Source organism: Leptodactylus fuscus, chromosome 8, assembly GCF_031893055.1.
Source record: "Leptodactylus fuscus isolate aLepFus1 chromosome 8, aLepFus1.hap2, whole genome shotgun sequence".
Lineage (NCBI taxonomy): Eukaryota > Metazoa > Chordata > Amphibia > Anura > Leptodactylidae > Leptodactylus > Leptodactylus fuscus.
Window position 1 is genome coordinate 47233936 of NC_134272.1, and position 18409 is coordinate 47252344.

The 18409-nt window shown below is 41.0% G+C and overlaps 1 protein-coding gene across 1 annotated transcript in view; it reads left to right on the forward strand.

The window, feature by feature from the left end:
* LOC142217076 (BOS complex subunit NOMO3-like) overlaps positions 1–18409 on the forward strand; it is a 43125-nt gene that overhangs the window by 14993 nt on the left and 9723 nt on the right. The window contains exons 13-26 of the mRNA XM_075285267.1: positions 1238–1379; positions 2041–2172; positions 2303–2439; positions 3376–3463; positions 6684–6747; positions 8164–8259; positions 9109–9318; positions 9645–9727; positions 9842–10001; positions 11748–11874; positions 11987–12100; positions 14065–14192; positions 16620–16761; positions 17004–17087. Coding sequence (XP_075141368.1) covers positions 1238–1379; positions 2041–2172; positions 2303–2439; positions 3376–3463; positions 6684–6747; positions 8164–8259; positions 9109–9318; positions 9645–9727; positions 9842–10001; positions 11748–11874; positions 11987–12100; positions 14065–14192; positions 16620–16761; positions 17004–17087 — 1707 coding nt within the window. The remainder of the gene's footprint in view (positions 1–1237; positions 1380–2040; positions 2173–2302; positions 2440–3375; positions 3464–6683; positions 6748–8163; positions 8260–9108; positions 9319–9644; positions 9728–9841; positions 10002–11747; positions 11875–11986; positions 12101–14064; positions 14193–16619; positions 16762–17003; positions 17088–18409) is intronic.

Consider the following 18409-nt stretch of genomic DNA (forward strand, 5'->3'; position numbering starts at 1 on the left):
CCACTTTTAAACCTCACACCCTTTAACAGTATGAGTTGGACAAACCTCACAAGATTTGTCTTTGGTTCGCGTTCAGGCCCTAGAGTATAATATGCAGAGGCCTAGGGTTGGTGAACAAACATAACAAAAAAAAAAACCAAAAAAAAACCCAAACAACTGTTACTCGCTTCTCCTGGGCTCTGGCACAACTCTGCTGTCTTTTGTGCTTCTGGCTGATGTCCGGGACTGCTGAGGTCTGTGATTGGCCCTCAGCGGTTGCATGGGTAATGCAGGGTTGTGACTCTTGTCTACTATGCATCACGATGCCACAGTGGCCTGTGATTGGGCCTCATCAGTCCCTGACATCAGTCCCTGACGTCAGTCAGAAGCACCAAAGACAGCAGAGAGTGCTGGAGCCCAGGAGTGGTGAGTAACACTTTCATCATTTTTTTTTTTTTTTTTTTTTTTTTTTAACACCTTCCCTAGTCTTCCGTTAATTATACTCTGGGGTCTGAAGAGTGTAATAGTAGTTCCGAATCAGACTTGTTCGGTCCAAATAAAACTGCAATTAGAACGTCACAAATATTGTAATTACTGAATTAACCAACGTGAGCAAAATCACGTTGGTTTTCCTGGTTATTTTTCACATAAACGCCCAGCCCTAACGTAGCTATATACATAGTAGTTATAGTGGTAATGTATCTTGAACTACTAAATTTTACTTACTGTATAGTGCCATGTAAGAATGCGTCTGTAATTTTTGTATTTATATATGTATTAGTTATGGTTATCATTGGTGAAGTGTTATGGGAAACCATTACCAACAACTGTGACTTCTTATTGTTCCATAGTCTGATTCAGACTTCTGTATAAATGGCTGACTGCTATGGTCAGACAGAAGGAGTAAAGATCCTCTTCACAAAAAAAAATAGTGATTGACTTTGTATCACAATAAATATATAACAAACTATACCTTTAATCAATTCTACTTTACCAATCATTGTATAATACAGTAAAGTCAATTGATGACCCTGTGGTTCTGAAATTCTAGCCCTGAATACTCCCTAGTTTTCATAAATACCTTAGTGCCTCCATACCAGAGATTTTCCATCTATTGATCAATGTCAGAAAAGCCTATTTATTCCGCTAGTCTAATGTGAATCTGTTATACACTAAAACTAATTGGCTGTATACAGTTGTTAGGAGTCTATCTGAAATCATGTAAAATAACGTAAAAAATAATAAAACTCTCTTCCAGGTCTCCATCCCAGAAGCTGAGGTTAAAGCTGGACTGGCATTAAAACCAACTATCTTCCCTGTTACTGTAACAGACAAACCTGTGATGGACGTGTCTTTCTCCCAGTTTATGGCTTCTGTGTCTGGAAAAGTATCTTGCCTTGGTATGTTTACTATGGAAGAAAGGTTCATATTTTAGGTTTGTTGAAATGGTCACACAAGGTGACTTGAACCTGGCATCTCCTTATCCCCAACTGCAGTACATTGCTTATAGTCTACTGACTAGTATGGCAACCCCTCGGACCATACAATCCAAGGGGGGGGGGAGGAGGTGATCTCCTTTGGCTTTTTGCCCCCCCCCCCCCCCCTTCCTTTATCTGGAGGTCCCTTTGAAATGAGTGGAGTGTTGAGTTCTTTTGGGTTCCACATTCTGAATGGAGCAATAGATAAAAACACCCCTGTTCTCATGATTACTGGGGGTCTCGGCAGTCAGACCCCCATCCTTCTGCTACTTATTTCTAGCCTAGAAATGAGATATGAGATTTTTGCTGGAACAACCCCTTTAATATAGAAAGTATATGGGAAAACTATCTTTTCGTTGTACTGTACATTACTTATATTTCTAGAAACGGATATTATCCTTTAATACAGACATTAGATTTACCAACTGATGTCTGTAATATTTTTATGTAGATAGAACTTTTAAAAAGCACACAGTTATTACCAACATTTTTATTTTTCAGTTATGTGGAATTATTGTACCTCCTCCCTTTTTGTTGTTGTTGTTGGTCTGATGAGACATATACCATGTGTCCTTCTCTTCAGATATATGTGGAGATCTGACTGTGACATTGCAGTCTGTGAGCCGGCAGAGAGAGAAGCGTTCTGTGCAGGTCTCCAGCAGATCAGAAGCGGCGACTTTCACTTTTGAGGATGTTTTACCTGGCAAATATAAAGGTAGAGAACTATACAATATAATAACATAAACCATATTTTATTTTGTGAGCTTTATCTTCTGCACTTGAAATCCCTCTAACGTGGTGTTTTTTTTTTTTTTTGTTTTTTTTTTTACTTCTCCTTTTAAAAGCGAGTATTATCCAGGATGATTGGTGCTGGAAGAATAAATCTCTGGAGTTTGAGGTTACGGAGGATGACATTAGTGGCATTGAGTTCAGACAGACGGGCTACATGCTTAGATGCTCCCTCTCACATGGCATAACCTTGGTGAGTAAGGAACATATGAAAGCTTATTTCTGATTAGTATTGTGTAGAGATGAGCGAGTACTGTTCGGATCAGCCGATCCGAACAGCACGCACGCATTGAAATGAATGGAAGCACCTGGTACTTTCGCTTTGACGCCGGCCGGCCGCTTAACCCCACCGCGTGCCGGCTACGTCCATTCATTTCAATGCGTGCGTGCTGTTCGGATCGGCTGATCCGAACAGTACTCACTCATCTCTAGTATTGTGTACTAGTCTCCTTAAAGTAATGTCATTTTCCTATTGAAGTGAGTGGTATGTAGAAAAATACCACATGGCTGACAGAGTTTGCAAACTCAGATTTTTCAGTGGACTTTGTAAAGCGGAAAAAAAATACTGCTTCTGAATTCCTGGGCTAGAAATGAGGGAGAGACTGAGCACATATTGCTGTCTGTTGGGTAATGTACCATACGTGACAGGAACATAGGATTTGTAGGAAGAAACTGAACAGTGGAGAGGAGCTTGACTAATGATGAGACGCCAGTGGTGGAAATCCCAAGTCATGGCAATTTCACCGAGCTGTAATTCAGTGAGAAATCGAATCGTTACCACAGCAGAGATTAGGTAGATACTGTGCCGGAGATAGCCAAAGTACAGCATCTGGACATCTCTGGCACTTCCATTTAAGTGACTAGGAGATCCGACCACAACCAGTTCTACGCTCAGGTTGAAAATGGAGTCTGAGAAAGGTCCTGCAGGCTTAAATTTGTGGGAAAATTCCTTTTAAGACCTGTAGAGGTTATAGAGGAAATACTAGCTACAGACAAACCTCAGTTTTAGAATGTCTTCTTTGTGTCTAGATTTTCTTACTTTGTTTAATAATTTAATTTTTCACTTTACTTTTTTTGGATCATTTTACAATGTCATATTTTATGACTCTTCTACATTTCTTTTCTCCAGGAATTTTACCAAGATGGAAATGCCCCAGAACATGTTGGTGTGTACAATCTAACAAAAGGAGTCAATAGATTCTGCCTTTCAAAACCAGGTAATGTTCATGTTTTCTTTTTAGATTCAGCATTCCTAAAATCAGAAGAGTAAGCCCCCACAGTCTATCTTGAGCTGTGGTTGGGCAGGGGACAGTTTTGGCCTGGCTAGCTCTGAGTGTGTATTCCTGCATGCCCATGATACACTAATATAAATCTAGGGCATATCTGCTGTCACTTGGGACCCTCCTTGTCTATTGCTTCATTAGATTATGTATGTAGGGGTCGTTTTAGATAGACATCCTATTTTTTATTTATTTTTTTTATTAAATACATTTATTTCTGACAGCATGTTCATTGACAAAAATATGATAAAGTTAAAGGGGTATTCTAGGACTTAAATATTGATAACCTGTTCTTAGGATAGTTCCTCTTATGTCCTCCAGATCATGTAGGCAGGAGTATGGCTCCTACCAACCCCACCAAACAGCAGCCAGAAGGAGCCACGGTGCACTGAAGCTTAGACAGCTCTGTACACTATACTCCTACTGAGCTTACATTATCTTTTCTGATCCCTAAACCTGCACAGGGCTATGGATTACCTATCCTATGTATAGTGCATCAGTGTTAGAGTACTGAAATACTCCTTTGTGACTGCCAGAATACAGTGGAGACAAATATTATCTGTGTCCTTAAGGGGTCAATAGATACTTAGGGGACCTATTGGGGCTCCAGCATATCTGTGTTAATAAATGGTGAATTTCTTTTGAAATTACAGTTCTAGGACAACCTTTAAGAAATTATTCTGTGCTAAGCCTCTGTTATTCCTCCTAGAAATGTATGAATAAACTGACAGCTGGGTGTTGCCTATTGGGGTTGTGTCTGGTAACTCACACCCCAATACTCAGGAGGCATAACTGATCTGGCTGAGAAAAATTACCTGTCCGCATTATGGCTTGGAAAATGATAGAAATATTAACTGAAACAACCATATCAGGAGTGGTCGGAGGTCCTCTTTTATAAGCTGTGCTTTTTTTTGTTTGTTTGTTTTTTTGTAATGGCCTGTCATCAGGAGACAGTTGTCCCTGCATCGGACTGGTGGACCTGGTACTACAGAGCCAAAAGCAAAGGGCTTTGTACATGGTATGGTAGCGGTACACTCCTTGATGTGAATTTCAGCTGTCCCTGGAAAAACCCTTTAATGGGTTATCGACAAACAAAATCCATGCAGAGATGGAAACTGCTCCCCCATACTTACTCCTACTGCTGGAACCTATGGAAACTTGGAAACTAAGCAGTGCTGCTCTACATTGTTCGTATTTTCCATAGAGGAGAATGGGAGCAACTGAAAGACAGCACAGCTACAGTGGGGCAAAAAAGTATTTAGTCAGTCACCAATAGTGCAGTTTCCACCACTTAAAAAGATGAGAGGCGCCTGTAATTTACATCATAGGTAGACCTCAACTATGAGAGACAAAATGAGAAAACAAATCTAGAAAATCACATTGTCTGATTTTGTAAGAATTTATTTGCAAATTATGGTGGAAAATAAGTATTTGGTCAGTAACAAAATTTCATCTCAATACTTTGTTATATATCCTTTGTTGGCAATGACAGAGGTCAAACGTTTTCTGCAAGTCTTCACAAGGTTGGCACACACTGTTGTTGGTATGTTGGCCCATTCCTCCATGCAGATCTCCTCTAGAGAAGTGATGTTTTGGGGCTGTCGCTTGGCAACACGGACTTTCAACTCCCTCCAAAGGTTTTCTATAGGGTTGAGATCTGGAGACTGGCTAGGCCACTCCAGGACCTTGAAATGCTTCTTACAAAGCCACTCCTTTGTTGCCCTGGCGGTGTGCTTTGGATCATTGTCATGTTGAAAGACCCAGCCACGTTTCATCTTCAATGCCCTTGCTGATGGAAGGAGGTTTGCACTCAAAATCTCACGATACATGGCCCCATTCATTCTTTCATGTACCCGGATCAGTCGTCCTGGCCCCTTCGCAGAGAAACAGCCCCAAAGCATGATGTTTCCACCCCCATGCTTTACAGTAGGTATGGTGTTTGATGGATGCAACTCGGTATTCTTTTTCCTCCAAACACGAAAAGTTGTGTTTCTACCAAACCGTTCCAGTTTGGTTTCATCAGACCATAGGACATTCTCCCAATACTCTTCTGGATCATCCAAATGCTCTCTAGCAAACTTCAGACGGGCCCGGACATGTACTGGCTTAAGCAGTGGGACACGTCTGGCACTGCAGGATCTGAGTCCCTGGGGGCGTAGTGTGTTACTGATGGTAGGCTTTGTTACATTGGTCCCAGCTCTCTGCAGTTCATTCACTAGGTCCCCCCGCGTTGTTCTGGGATTTTTGCTCACCGTTCTTGTGATCATTTTGACCCCATGGGGTGAGATTTTGCGTGGAGCCCCAGAGCGAGGGAGATTATCAGTGGTCTTGTATGTCTTCCATTTTCTAATTATTACTCCCACAGTTGACTTCTTCAATCCAAGCTGGTTGCCTATTGCAGATTCAGTCTTCCCAGCCTGGTGCAGGGCTACAATTTTGTTTCTGGTGTCCTTTGACAGCTCTTTGGTCTTCACCATAGTGGAGTTTGGAGTCTGACTGTTTGAGGGTGTGCACAGGTGTCTTTTTATACTGATAACAAGTTTAAACAGGTGCCATTACTACAGGTAATAAGTGGAGGAGACTCTTAAAGAAGAAATTACAGGTCTGTGAGAGCCAGAAACCTTGATTGTTTGTAGGTGACCAAATACTTATTTTCCACCATAATTTGCAAATAAATTCTTACAAAATCAGACAATGTGATTTTCTGGATTTGTTTTCTCATTTTGTCTCTCATAGTTGAGGTCTACCTATGATGTAAATTACAGACGCCTCTCATCTTTTTAAGTGGTGGAACTTGCACTATTGGTGACTGACTAAATACTTTTTTGCCCCACTGTAAATGTACCATACTCTTATGGGAGGTATAGGAACAGCATAGTGCGGCATGACTTGGCTGTTCACACCCTTTAAGGAACCCTTGTGATGTGTCAGCTTATATTTATATAAAACATAAGTTCTTGACCTGTAATGAAAAAAAATGTATTTATGGTCCGTTTTACAAATCTGTGTGTTTGTAAGGAGGCTGTGATCTGGCGATGTAAGCAGTATTTTAATTCAAAGCAAATTGAGATTCTGGTAAAATGTTTTCATCTTCCTTTCTTGCCTCCCTTATGAATACATCTGCTGATATTTCTATTTTAATGAATATTTTCTCCAGGTGTTTACAAGGTCACCCCACGATCCTGCCATCGGTTTGAGCACGCCCATTACACTTATGATACGTAAGCAGATTTTTATAATGTCAGCAATTACTACCAGATGTAATGATTATCTAATGTCCCTGGATGTCTGTGCATTCTATAATATGGGGGAAGATTTTAGGAGCATTCTCCTCATTGTACAGTCTTTTCATTTCAAGCGCAAGTTCAAAGGATGGTGTCGCTCACACCTCATATATACACACACACATATATATATATATATATATATATATATATATATATATATATATATATATATATATATATATGAGGCTAAGGCTCCACGTTGTGGGAAAGTAGCCAAGAATGGCACAAAAGGAATGAGAAATGCATGTCTGGGAATTGCATGTTGGTAGGTCGAGGAAGGTGATAAATAAGAAATAAAAATATACTCACCTGACCTTGGTGTTCCAGTTTTCTCCACCACTGACTGGTCCAGCGTCCCAGTTACAGTAATTCCTAGAAACCCCTTTTAAACTAGTCAGATTTAAGATGAAACCCTGCGTGGCGTAATCGCTTCGATTTGGCCACAACAAAAGCTGTGGCATTTAAGAATCCTGCAAAGAGAATCCCATCTACACATTGCAGAAAAATTCCTGCAGCAGAAATGCTGTGATTCCCAAAACCGTTGCATTTTTGGAAATCCCTGCATGTCAATTATACCTATATAGAAAAGCTGGCAGTTTCCAGATGATTAAAGAAGAAAATCCACAGAGGAAATCTGCACACTTTCTGAGGGGAAAAAACAAAATGTATTTCCGCCACGGCTTTTCCCGCAGCGTGGGGTTTTAGCCTTAAAGGGAATTTCCCATCTTCCTGTCGCAGCAGCCTTGCCTGCTGTCTCTTCTTCTTGCTTCCTGTATTTTCCAGCAAGCTGATGAACAACTGTTTGATGAACAGAACTCTATGAAGTATCACAATATAGACTTTGCCTTTACCATGAGAGATTATTTACTATGATTACTAGAAATCTCATATAAAGCAGATCAAATAATATGCACAGTAAATGTATATCACTTTACACAGGTTTGTATAGAACACTTATCATGCTTATACATAGACCAGACACAGTTAGCTTTGTGTTTACATAGAGAGATAACAGACACAGCTCCCAGAGCCCTTACCAGCAACTCTGGCAATTAGCTGACCTGATTGTCCTGCTGGCAGAGCTGTAGATAACAGTCCAGTGAGAGCAGTCGGCTTCCTTCAGAGAAGTGCTCCATGGGAATGATGTGTAAATAATGGGAGGAATTTCACATAGCAGGCAAACAAAACACCATTGCTAAAGCAATGGATTTAGGAAAATTCTTGAATTTACACAAGCTAGTAGTATAGATAGAAGATGCAAGATGGGGAAAAAACCCTTTAATGAAGGAAGGGTAAACTGGTTCAAAACTTGTGCTTAACCCTAATTTCTCTGTTCTTTTCACTTAATAGGTCCTCACCTAGTATCCTTACTCTGACTGCAGTACGACACCATGTCCTCGGGGCCATAACAGCTGATAAACTAATGGATGTGACCGTTACTATTAAGTAAGTGCATGAGCAACTACAGCATGACTTTGTATGCTATTCTGAGCAATGGTAGTCTAAATAAAGCAACTGTTTGGTTATTCACTTACAGGGATATTCCCATCTTGTAAAGTCAAGGTATATTGGTAGGATATGCCATCACTTTATGGTGGGTGGAAGGTTGATTCTATGCTGTAGTTCTTTAGTGTTTGCTTGGCCTACAGAGGAACCGCTGCACAGCTTTGTGTTAAAAGGTTATGAAGTTAGGAGAGAACTTCTGTATTGGGGGGTCTGACCTCTGGAATATTTTGGTCAGTCCAGTGCTCCCTCAGAATATGAATGGAGCAACAGTGGCAATCAGGACGAGAGAACCAATGCCTCGTTCTCTGGATAGGGATAAATTCATAATCTTGGGGGCTGGACTTTTCGGACCCCCACCATTCCAGAGAATGGGGCTTTGGTTCTCGCATGCAGATAGCTCAGTGGCTGGAACCTCACTGATCGTGAAGTTATCCTCTATCTTATCGATGGGCGATAACTTTATAACTTGCTTTATTGAATATGATCAGCTGCCATTCATTGCCCAGCTGGGAAGTCTTGCCGCAGTATGACAGATGTCCCAGATGCTGCCTTAGACTGTACAGGCGTATAATTATAGAATTTGGCAGAATTTTCCTGCTGCAGCTGGCAGGTACAGGTTGATTTCACTCACTAGCATCTGCCTACCCAACGCGTTTATAGGGAAGTACTTGTGGATGCCAGATGTGACCCCTTCATAACTCCTTCAAAATATTAAGCCAGTAGTTTGTGAGAAAAGACTCACATGGGCATGTAATTTTATGTACCTACTTGTATCTTACTTCCAACCAGATCTTCCATAGACACTGAACCAGCCCTGGTCTTAGGACCGCTGAAATCTATTGAAGAGACACGAAGAGAGCAACAGCTAGCTGAGATTGAGGCACGGAGGTTGGAAAGAGAGAAATCCAGTGCAGAAGAGGCTGATGTTCAGCCACCCATCCAGGAGGTGGTAGAAGATCTCCAGGGTCCCTTTACATATGAATTCTCTTACTGGGCAAGGTAAGATCTAAATGGTGGTGGAGTTGGTGAATAAAGTCACAGGTACCATGTTTTTTAGACTTTGTCTCACTTTTAACCAACATAAAATCATGCTAGGAAGTCTGTCTTATAGTCTGAGGTTGTGCAGTTCTAGCAGTAGTAGACCCCACTCTTACCATTTATGATTGGATGATAAATCACTTTACCAGGTCATGGAGAGCTGTACACTGCTAGCCTGACGCTAGTCTGTCACATCAGTCCATGAAAGGAGTATACGAGAACCAGGGACTTAAAGAGGAACACAGGCAGAATCCCTTCATTAACTTTTTTTTTCCTCTCTTTTAAAGATCTGGTGAGAAGATCACAGTGACCCCCTCATCTAAAGAACTTCTCTTCTATCCCCCCTCTGTGGAGACTGTCGTCAGTGGAGGTACGTGGTGTCTTGACTCATGAAAGACAAGATATGCCATATTGCAAAGCCTGTGTTTACATGCCATATTTGCTTTGTGCTCTGGTGTTTGAGCTTATTGATTTCTCTGCATAGAAAACTGTCCGGGCAAGCTAATAGAAATTCATGGGAAAGCTGGCTTGTTTCTGGAGGGACAGATAAACCCAGAATTGGAGGGTGTCGAAATTGTGATCAGTGAGAAAGGAGCGGCTTCACCTCTCATCACTGTTTTTACTGATGATAAAGGTTCATACAGGTTGGTGTGTTTTTATGCTTTTTTAGAACACAGGTCACAAGCATACCAAGAACAGAATATAACATTCTGTATAAGATGGCCATACTGCAATATACAGAGCAAAGGCATTTGTAAGACAAACTAGCAGAGAAACAATGAGAGACTACAATGCTGACCTCTGGTTATATCATGCTTGAGCCTTCTGTTCTGGTACACATTGGGAGTAGTTGCCAATATATACATCTGACCAAAGCCACCAGTGTATGCTGCTGAAGAATATTATTGTTATTATCTTTATATAGTGCCCACATACATCGCAGCACATTGAAGATCAGAGGGTACATGAACAAACAGTATTTGACATTACAATGTGACAAAAAATAACATATCAAACAGTAGGACTGAGGGCTTACAATATGTGAGGAAATAGGGAGACACAGGAGGGAAGAGGGAATACTTCATGGGCATATAGTACATAAGCTTCCATTATAACAATGACTCCCCCACTTAATAAACTAAAAAACAAAACACATTTACTACATGGTACACTTTTTTTTTTTTTTTTTTTTTTTGAAGAATATTTATGTATGGAATGACACGGACTATAATTTTTATTACAGTAAAAAATAAAACCCCCAAAAAACCCCTATGGATTTGTTTGGCATATGTGTTGCATATGCTAAATGTAGATGAAGTATATACGTAATGCCTGTTGTTACTACTACTAGAATCAGGCTTAAACCCTTGGTCATTACCCAGTACATCAAAGGGATGCTCATCAAACTACTGAAGGTTTGAGTAATCCTTTGTCACCTACCTTTGTACCTTTCAGATTATCCCTAGCTTCTTCCCTCACTGACCAGTACCCTTATTATGGTTCTTACAGCCAAATGAGATGCCAAAATAGTGGATCAAACAGGATGTCCACGAGCCTTTGAAATGACTAAATGGCGGCTCTTTCAGGTTCTTTCATGGGATTTCTCATAATTTTGAGGAACTTCACTAAAATCGATGGTCTTTTTAAATGGGTTGTAATAAAATTTTGAAGGCGGTTACCATGCTAAAAATATTGTTGACATGGCCCAAGGATGACCTAAGGGCCGTCAATATTAGATGGTTGAGGGTTGACACCCCAGCACCCCACAGGATAAGAGGAGAGAGGATAAGTGTCTGATCGGTTAGGGATTTGGTCACTTGGTGCCTCCTTCTCCTCCTGCATAGTCTTGTTGCGACCCCTTCCCCTCCTGCTTAGTCCTGGGTTCCCTTTTCATATGGAATAAATGGTTGATCTTGTATCTAATAGAGCTGCCATAATGCGTGACCACCACTTCAGTCAAACAGGTGGACTCTACTCCAGTCTTGTTTTTGTGATTTGAGGGGTCCTGGCAGTAAAACCCCCAGCAATCCACTCTCCTATGGATCAGAAATAAGTTTAATTCATGATCTGACCCCTTTAAATTGCATGGTCTTGGGCAGTAGTATATTCCAGTGCTTTATATAAACTTCTTGACACCTGAGGGAGTCAATGTACATTTATTCTTGATGGATTTAAGCCGCCCTTTTGAAAAAAACATAAACACAACAGTGAAGATTAAAATGAACATTTATCCAAGAACTGCATGAGCCTTTATAATCCTAGAAGTTTCCTTTTAATATTGAATCAAATTGTACTTGCGGTTTTGTGCGCTCTTATTGATGAATTATGTGGCTTTGTGTTGTCTGTTTATTCCTATGTGTGGCTATTGAATGGCCTGTTTTTGTGCACAGTGTGGGACCTTTACACAGTGACCTGGAGTACACAATCTCTGCACAGAAAGAAGGCTTTGTGCTGACTGCTGTAGATGGAACCGTGGGAGACTTCAATGCTTTTGCCCTTGCTGGAGTCACATTTGAGGTATTGGTAGAAGTCACTTCACCAGTTTGTTTTCCTTGCCCTTAAAAATTTTACATAAAGCTTTGTTTCTAAAAGTTTTCTACATAAAATGTCTTTCTTTGATTTTCTATAGATCCGCTCAGAAGATGACCAGCCCTTGGCTGGGGTGCTCTTGTCTCTTAGTGGTGGAATGTTCCGCTCCAATCTCCTCACCCAGGACAATGGCATGTTAACCTTCTCCAACCTGGTAATGTGAATGCCAGCTAAACGCAGTAAAACTCTTGTCTTCCCATCTGCGCTAGTACTTCTGTATTATGTATTTGTTTCTTTACATTCTATCTGATTGTTGGGCTCTGTTCACATGAGGTTTATGGCCTCCGTTTTAACCTATTTATGCAGGGATGCCTCTAGTAGTTGCTACATGGTGCTGTTATTCACCCGTAGGGCCCCATATATACTATTTGTATTCTATACTCTATTTCTAGGGGTATACTAGCCAGATGATGGGCACAATTGCAATTTACTTTGGTTTTTGTCAGTTTGGCGTATAAACACTAAACCTATATACTTACACCATAAATGTTATATGAACCAAGGTTGGAAATAATTCTTCCCTTTTTTTCACTTTATTTTCTTTTAGATTTGTCTAAATCATGCTACAGTCAAGTGTTACTCACTTCTGCTAGGAAAAGGCACGACTCCCTGCTTTCTTCAGAAACTCTGATGTCAAGGATCCCTGAGGCCTGAGATTGGGCCTCAGCTGATCACATGGTGTCTTAATGCATAGCTGCATGACCTATGTGACCCAAAGGCCTCAGCAATGTCTCGCATCATTCAGAGGTGTGCAGAGACGGCAGGAAGTCGTGCCTTTGCCCGGGAGCGATGAGAAACTCTGTTTTCTTAATGTTTTATCACCTCCCCTGGGCCTCCTCTAGGGATATTCTGAGGTCTGAAGATAATCTGGACTATAAATAACCATTTTGGTTTGATCTGAACAAAATCAAAGGGTGAACGTTGCAAAGTTTTCCTTTCGCATACTCTTATTGTAAAAGGAGTGTGACCTAAATAATCACTGTTAATTGTTATTGAGGTTAAATGCCTGAATAACTATGATTTTGATTTGGGTCATAATTGCTCAGCCTTAGGTCCATCTTACAACATTGGTCAAGCCACTAACTATCTCCCCTTAGGGGACATTCACACTTGTGTCCGCCCTGTGTCACTCTGCCGGATTTCCGTCCTCAGCCCCGAGAAACTGGACAGGGGACGGCTTCCCGGCAGTCAGCTTTAAAATTCCTTGCGGGGAAACAATTTTTTTTGGCCAGACACAAAGTCCTGCTGTCCGACTTGGGTTTTCTTTGGGTTTGCTTTTAAAAACCATTCAAATGAATGGGTTTTAAAGCTGACCATCGGGAAGCCGTCCCCCTGTCCAATTTCTCGGGGGTGAGGATGGAAACCCAGCAGAGTGAAACAGGGCGGACACTGGGCACAAGTGTGAACGCTCCCTTAACTTGTCACCTAAGTATGGTCAATCACAGGGAAAAGAGGTTAAAGTCTCTGCATTTTTCCTTCTCCTCATATAAAAGCTGTGTACAATAAAACAAGTGATCTACCAAATTAATTTGTTGCCATACAAATATGGGCGGCGCAGTTAACTCCCTTCATGTAGTTAGCAATTGACACCTTACTAAGAGGCCATTCACTTACAATCTGCAGCTGATGAGGTGCAAATTTCCAGATCCCCTGAGCCAAAACGGGAGCCTCAGAGTCATAATAGTGTACACTCTATTAACACAGTATTCCTATCTAATAAAGTGATTACGTATCACTATAATATGCAATCTCTTTGCTTGTTGGACTTCCAGCCTCTTGGACCACCACATTTCTGAGAATGGAGCAACCACACTTCCCTGTTTTTTTTCCTGTATAGTTCCATTTACATAAATTGGTCTGACTGCAGTGGATGGCTGGTATATCCGCTGTGCGGGAGATTACGCCACAATATTCTCCCAATGATGGTCTCAGAGGTTGGAACCCTCAAATGATAGTGGTGACACAGTAATCTGCTACCGCTCAGAGATGGGAGCATCTCTTTAATAAATCTAGAGCTTTGTTCTGACAGATTCTCTTTGGCATATAATATCGTTATGATGTAATAACATCACTTGGTTATGTGCGTGAGAATATTAACATTTCTTATTCCCCTTTCAGAGCCCCGGTCAGTATTATTTTAAACCCATGATGAAGGAATTTCGCTTTGAGCCGTCTTCTCAGATGATCGAGGCACAAGAAGGGCAGAACCTGAAGATTAAAATCACAGGATATAGGACAGCATACAGGTCACTGTACTTTACTTTACTGTGAACAGAGACACCTGACTCTCACAAGTTTTTTTTTTTTTTTTTTTTTTTTTTTTTTTAATATAGCTTGTCACTTTTCTTTTTTTGGTCATAATCCATTTATTACATTAGCTTAAAGGGGTTGTCTGCTCTCAGAAAATAATTGTGACAGCTCCTATGGGTAACACATCTTTTACCCATAGGAGTCTATTTCACATTTTGGCATTAAGATCTGATTTGCCACTTGAAAGAAGCAAGGCAGAGTGTCCTGTGACGGTATTTCTCTTCTACCGATCACTCGATTTGTATTCCTAAATGCCTTACCCACTTACCATATATTGGACATGAAGGGGATGGAGATGTCAGATGCAGGAAACGCCACCTTGTTTCTGCTCCTGCACCGCAATGCCGCCCCATCTTATATTCATATTTGTGTTACTGTTCTCTCCTCTGATACAGGCCATCAGAGGGGGCTGGGAGTTTGCCAGAAAGCAACCCTTGTGATTGTTAGACATTACATTCTTGCTTTATGCATGTGACAGGGCACCAAAGTAGAGCTCAGAGCCAAAATGTGAAATAGAGGTATCTTTCCCATGGGAACTTGTGCAAAAGTTTTTTTTTGAGTGTGGACAACCCCTTTTAATTTTTACTTTTATTGATCTTTTAATATATGGCTGAATTTTTCTTGGCTTTCACAAATGGCAGTGGATACCACTATTTACATGAATACTGGTTCTATGAAAACGTCTCTTGACCTTGCCCGTCTTCTCCTCTAATGCACTTTCATTTGTTGGTGCAGGCATGAAAATAATGCGAGGTAGTGAAAATCTTCTTGTAAAACTTTGTAAGACAGTTTAGTGAGAGATGGGGTTGTTGATCAGGTCTGAGAATCATTGGTAGTAAAAGAACATGAATTCTGTATAGGGTAATATTACCAGAACGAAGGGTGACAGTCTAGGTAAGGGCCCGTCCTAAGGCCTCTGGACCTAGAATGTTTGTTCTGAAATCTGGCATCCTGTCATTGAACCGTGTGCAGACAATCTACCAGGATACACCTCGATGCCCCCTATGGAGCTGTAGGGCATAGGTGGATAAAAATAAGAGAAACTTGAGGGGCCACACGGTGGCTCAGTGGTTAGCACTGCAGCCTTGCAGCGCTGGAGTCCTGGTGTTCAAATCCTGCCAAGGGCAAAAAACCATCTGCAAGGAGTTTGTATGTTCTCCCCGTGTTTGCATGGATTTCCATCCCATATTCCAAAGACATACTGATAGGGAAAAATGTACATTGTGAGCTCTATGTGGGGCTCACAATCTACATTTAAAAGAGAAGAAAAAAAAAAATAAGAGAAACTTATGGGTCCAAACCAGATAACAGAGGTCCATCAGCTAGAAGAGACACCGTTCATCCTGGTTTGTGGATGAAATGTTTTTTTTTTTCCGTACCAGAGAACCATACACAATGAGATACTTATTCTAAAATTTACGGAAGGTCTTTTAAAATAAAGATAAAATAAGTGGTGACCTCAGTAAATGATAAGGGAAAATATGATTAAATTATAAATTTATTGGTGTTTCCATAAAATAAAGCAGCCTGTTATGCAGTTTAACTTTATGGAGTAGAAAACACTAAAGTGTCGTCAGGTGCGGCTCAGGATCATTCCCGGTAGTTTTACGTGTGGTTTATGAGTCTTGAAGGCAGCATGTCTGTGGAGTCTCCATATTATACAGACAGCTGATTGCTTTATCTAATTGTATTAAAAATAGAGATTTCTTTTCTAAATGAGTCACTAGTAATACTGAGGGCTCACATTTTGTGAATCTTTTTATAGCTTAAAGTCAGGCTGTACCTTCATAGTGTCTTCAGGGATGTACTGAAAGGAGTTGCCCCATCTTGACACATTTATAACATATCGACAGATTCTACCTTTTGGGATCTGCATCTTTCTTGAAAACTAAACCAGTATAGTGACCTCTCTGAATGGAGAGATGGTTGTGCGTGCGCAAGTCTCTTCGTTCAGGCCTGTGATAGTGATGAAAATAGTCAAGCAGATAATTTTGGCTATTTTTGTAACTCCCTTGACACCCATGTGTGCATGGCCATCTCTCTATTCTGAGCAGCCACAAGATAATGTCATATGCTGGCTTCAATGTATGTATGGTTCATTGATGAAGCAGAGGTGTTCACTTGATGATTTATGCTGAAATAGGGGCATCTCTAAAAATTTTGACTTAATAGCATGGTGGCATAACGTGTTTTTTTTTTTTTTTTTATTTCAATTTTTTTTTAAATATAAATATACATTTGCTTTTGTGGCAACCTGTAGGAAAACAGCTATTTCTGCTTAGTCTCTGCCCCCTAGTGGTGGTGGTTCTGGACAACAGATTTTTTACTGGCGTTGTGACGTTCCTCTGTCCATTACTTTGCAGTTGTTATGGAATAGTTTCCTCTCTCAATGGTGAACCTGAGCAAGGCGTGTCAGTGGAAGCTATGGGCCAAAACGACTGCTCGATTTATGGTGAAGACACAGTCACCGATGAGGAGGGCAAATTCAGGCTTCGAGGTTTAAGGGTTAGTATCGGTTTTATTTATTTTCAGTCTGTAGGGGGCACAATTGCCATGTATTGAACATATACCAGTTATTCTGTTCCATAGATTAATATAAATACTGCAATGTAATAACATAGATGAGATATGGAAACCTGATGGAGGAGATATAGCCGCCTCCTTTTTAAAGGCTTTGCAGCATTTCAAGAAATGCAAGTGTGAATTGTGAATATTTATTTTTTAAAATTCTTTCCCTTTGTTTTTAGCCTGGATGTGTCTACCATGTTCAGTTGAAGGCTGAAGGAAATGATCACATTGAACGTGCTCTGCCTTCGTATCGGGCAATACAGGTGAGTACTACCCCCTCCCCCCACCACCACCAAGATCATATTGTACTCTGGCCCCTCACGCTCTGACTTCCTCGTACATATGTGATAACCATATACTTCTACAAAGCAGTCAATCTGAGGTGGCACAGCTGTAGAACTGAGGCAGAGAGCAGGGGTTTGAAAAGACTACCACAGACTCCCTTTTACCTAAGGCTACGTTCGCATTTGTTTCAGAGTCTCCCTACAAGACCATCGCAATGTCCGCCTAAAATTGGTGGATGAAAAAGTCAAATATGCACAAATTTTTCATCTGCCGGTTTCAAAACCAAAGACACCCTTCTAACTTTATTCTAGTCAGTGTTGTCCACTTGGCTTCGTATGTAACTACTTCTTTTTCGGTCCACTTGCTTGTTTTTCTGGTCCTCTGAAGGACTGACGACGCCAATGTGAACCTAGCATAAGCTGTAGTCGCAAATCCCAGTTCTGCTCTAAAGGATTTACACTAAAAACCAGCAAGGGCTAAAGAAAATGTAAAAGACAATAATAAAGAAAAACTTGTACTTTTCCTTCCATATTGCTATCGTAATGAGACTATTTAGACCAGTCTTTCTCAAAGTGGGCGATAACGCCCCCTTGTGGGTGCTGGAGGCCTATAGGGGGACAGTAAAGGGCACAGAGAAGATTGGGGGGCGTTGAAGCGGTTTAGGGGGCGATGGCTAATTTAAAGGGGTGGTATCATAACAATGATTCTATCTATACTGCTTGTTAATGTGGATTTAAGACTTTTCCTAAATACACTGCTTCAGCAAAACTGCTTTGTTTGTCCACTATCTTACTTTATTCACTTCATAATGGACACTAGCACCTGGCCCCCTGCTCATTGCTGAGGGAGCCACATGACGTAGCTCCCTGCTGTGTGTGGGGGGCTGAGTGTACGGAGCCAGCCTGTGTCTGCACCACACATACACATCACCTAGCTCCCTGCTGTGAGATAGAGGGGGGTGTGTGGAATAAGTGCTGCTTTCTTATATAAAGCAGTCTAAATCCTACTGGGCTAAAGGACCTGGTCTCTCTGTTCACTAGGATAAAGCTTTATTATATAGAGCAGGCTGCTAGTGGGCAGAGGAGCCAGGTCCTTTAGGAAACTCCGTACAAGGTAAATCCAAGTCTACAGGACCTTTTGATGACATCACAGGCCCTTCAGTCATCCCATAGGATCACGCTATGTGGTGGGCGGAGCTAAACGCTAATTTGGGGGCGGGGCTAATTGACGCGAGCAAACAGGAAGAAAATTACATTGAAATGTTTGTTTTAATAACATGAATAAAAGTTTTCCTAATATT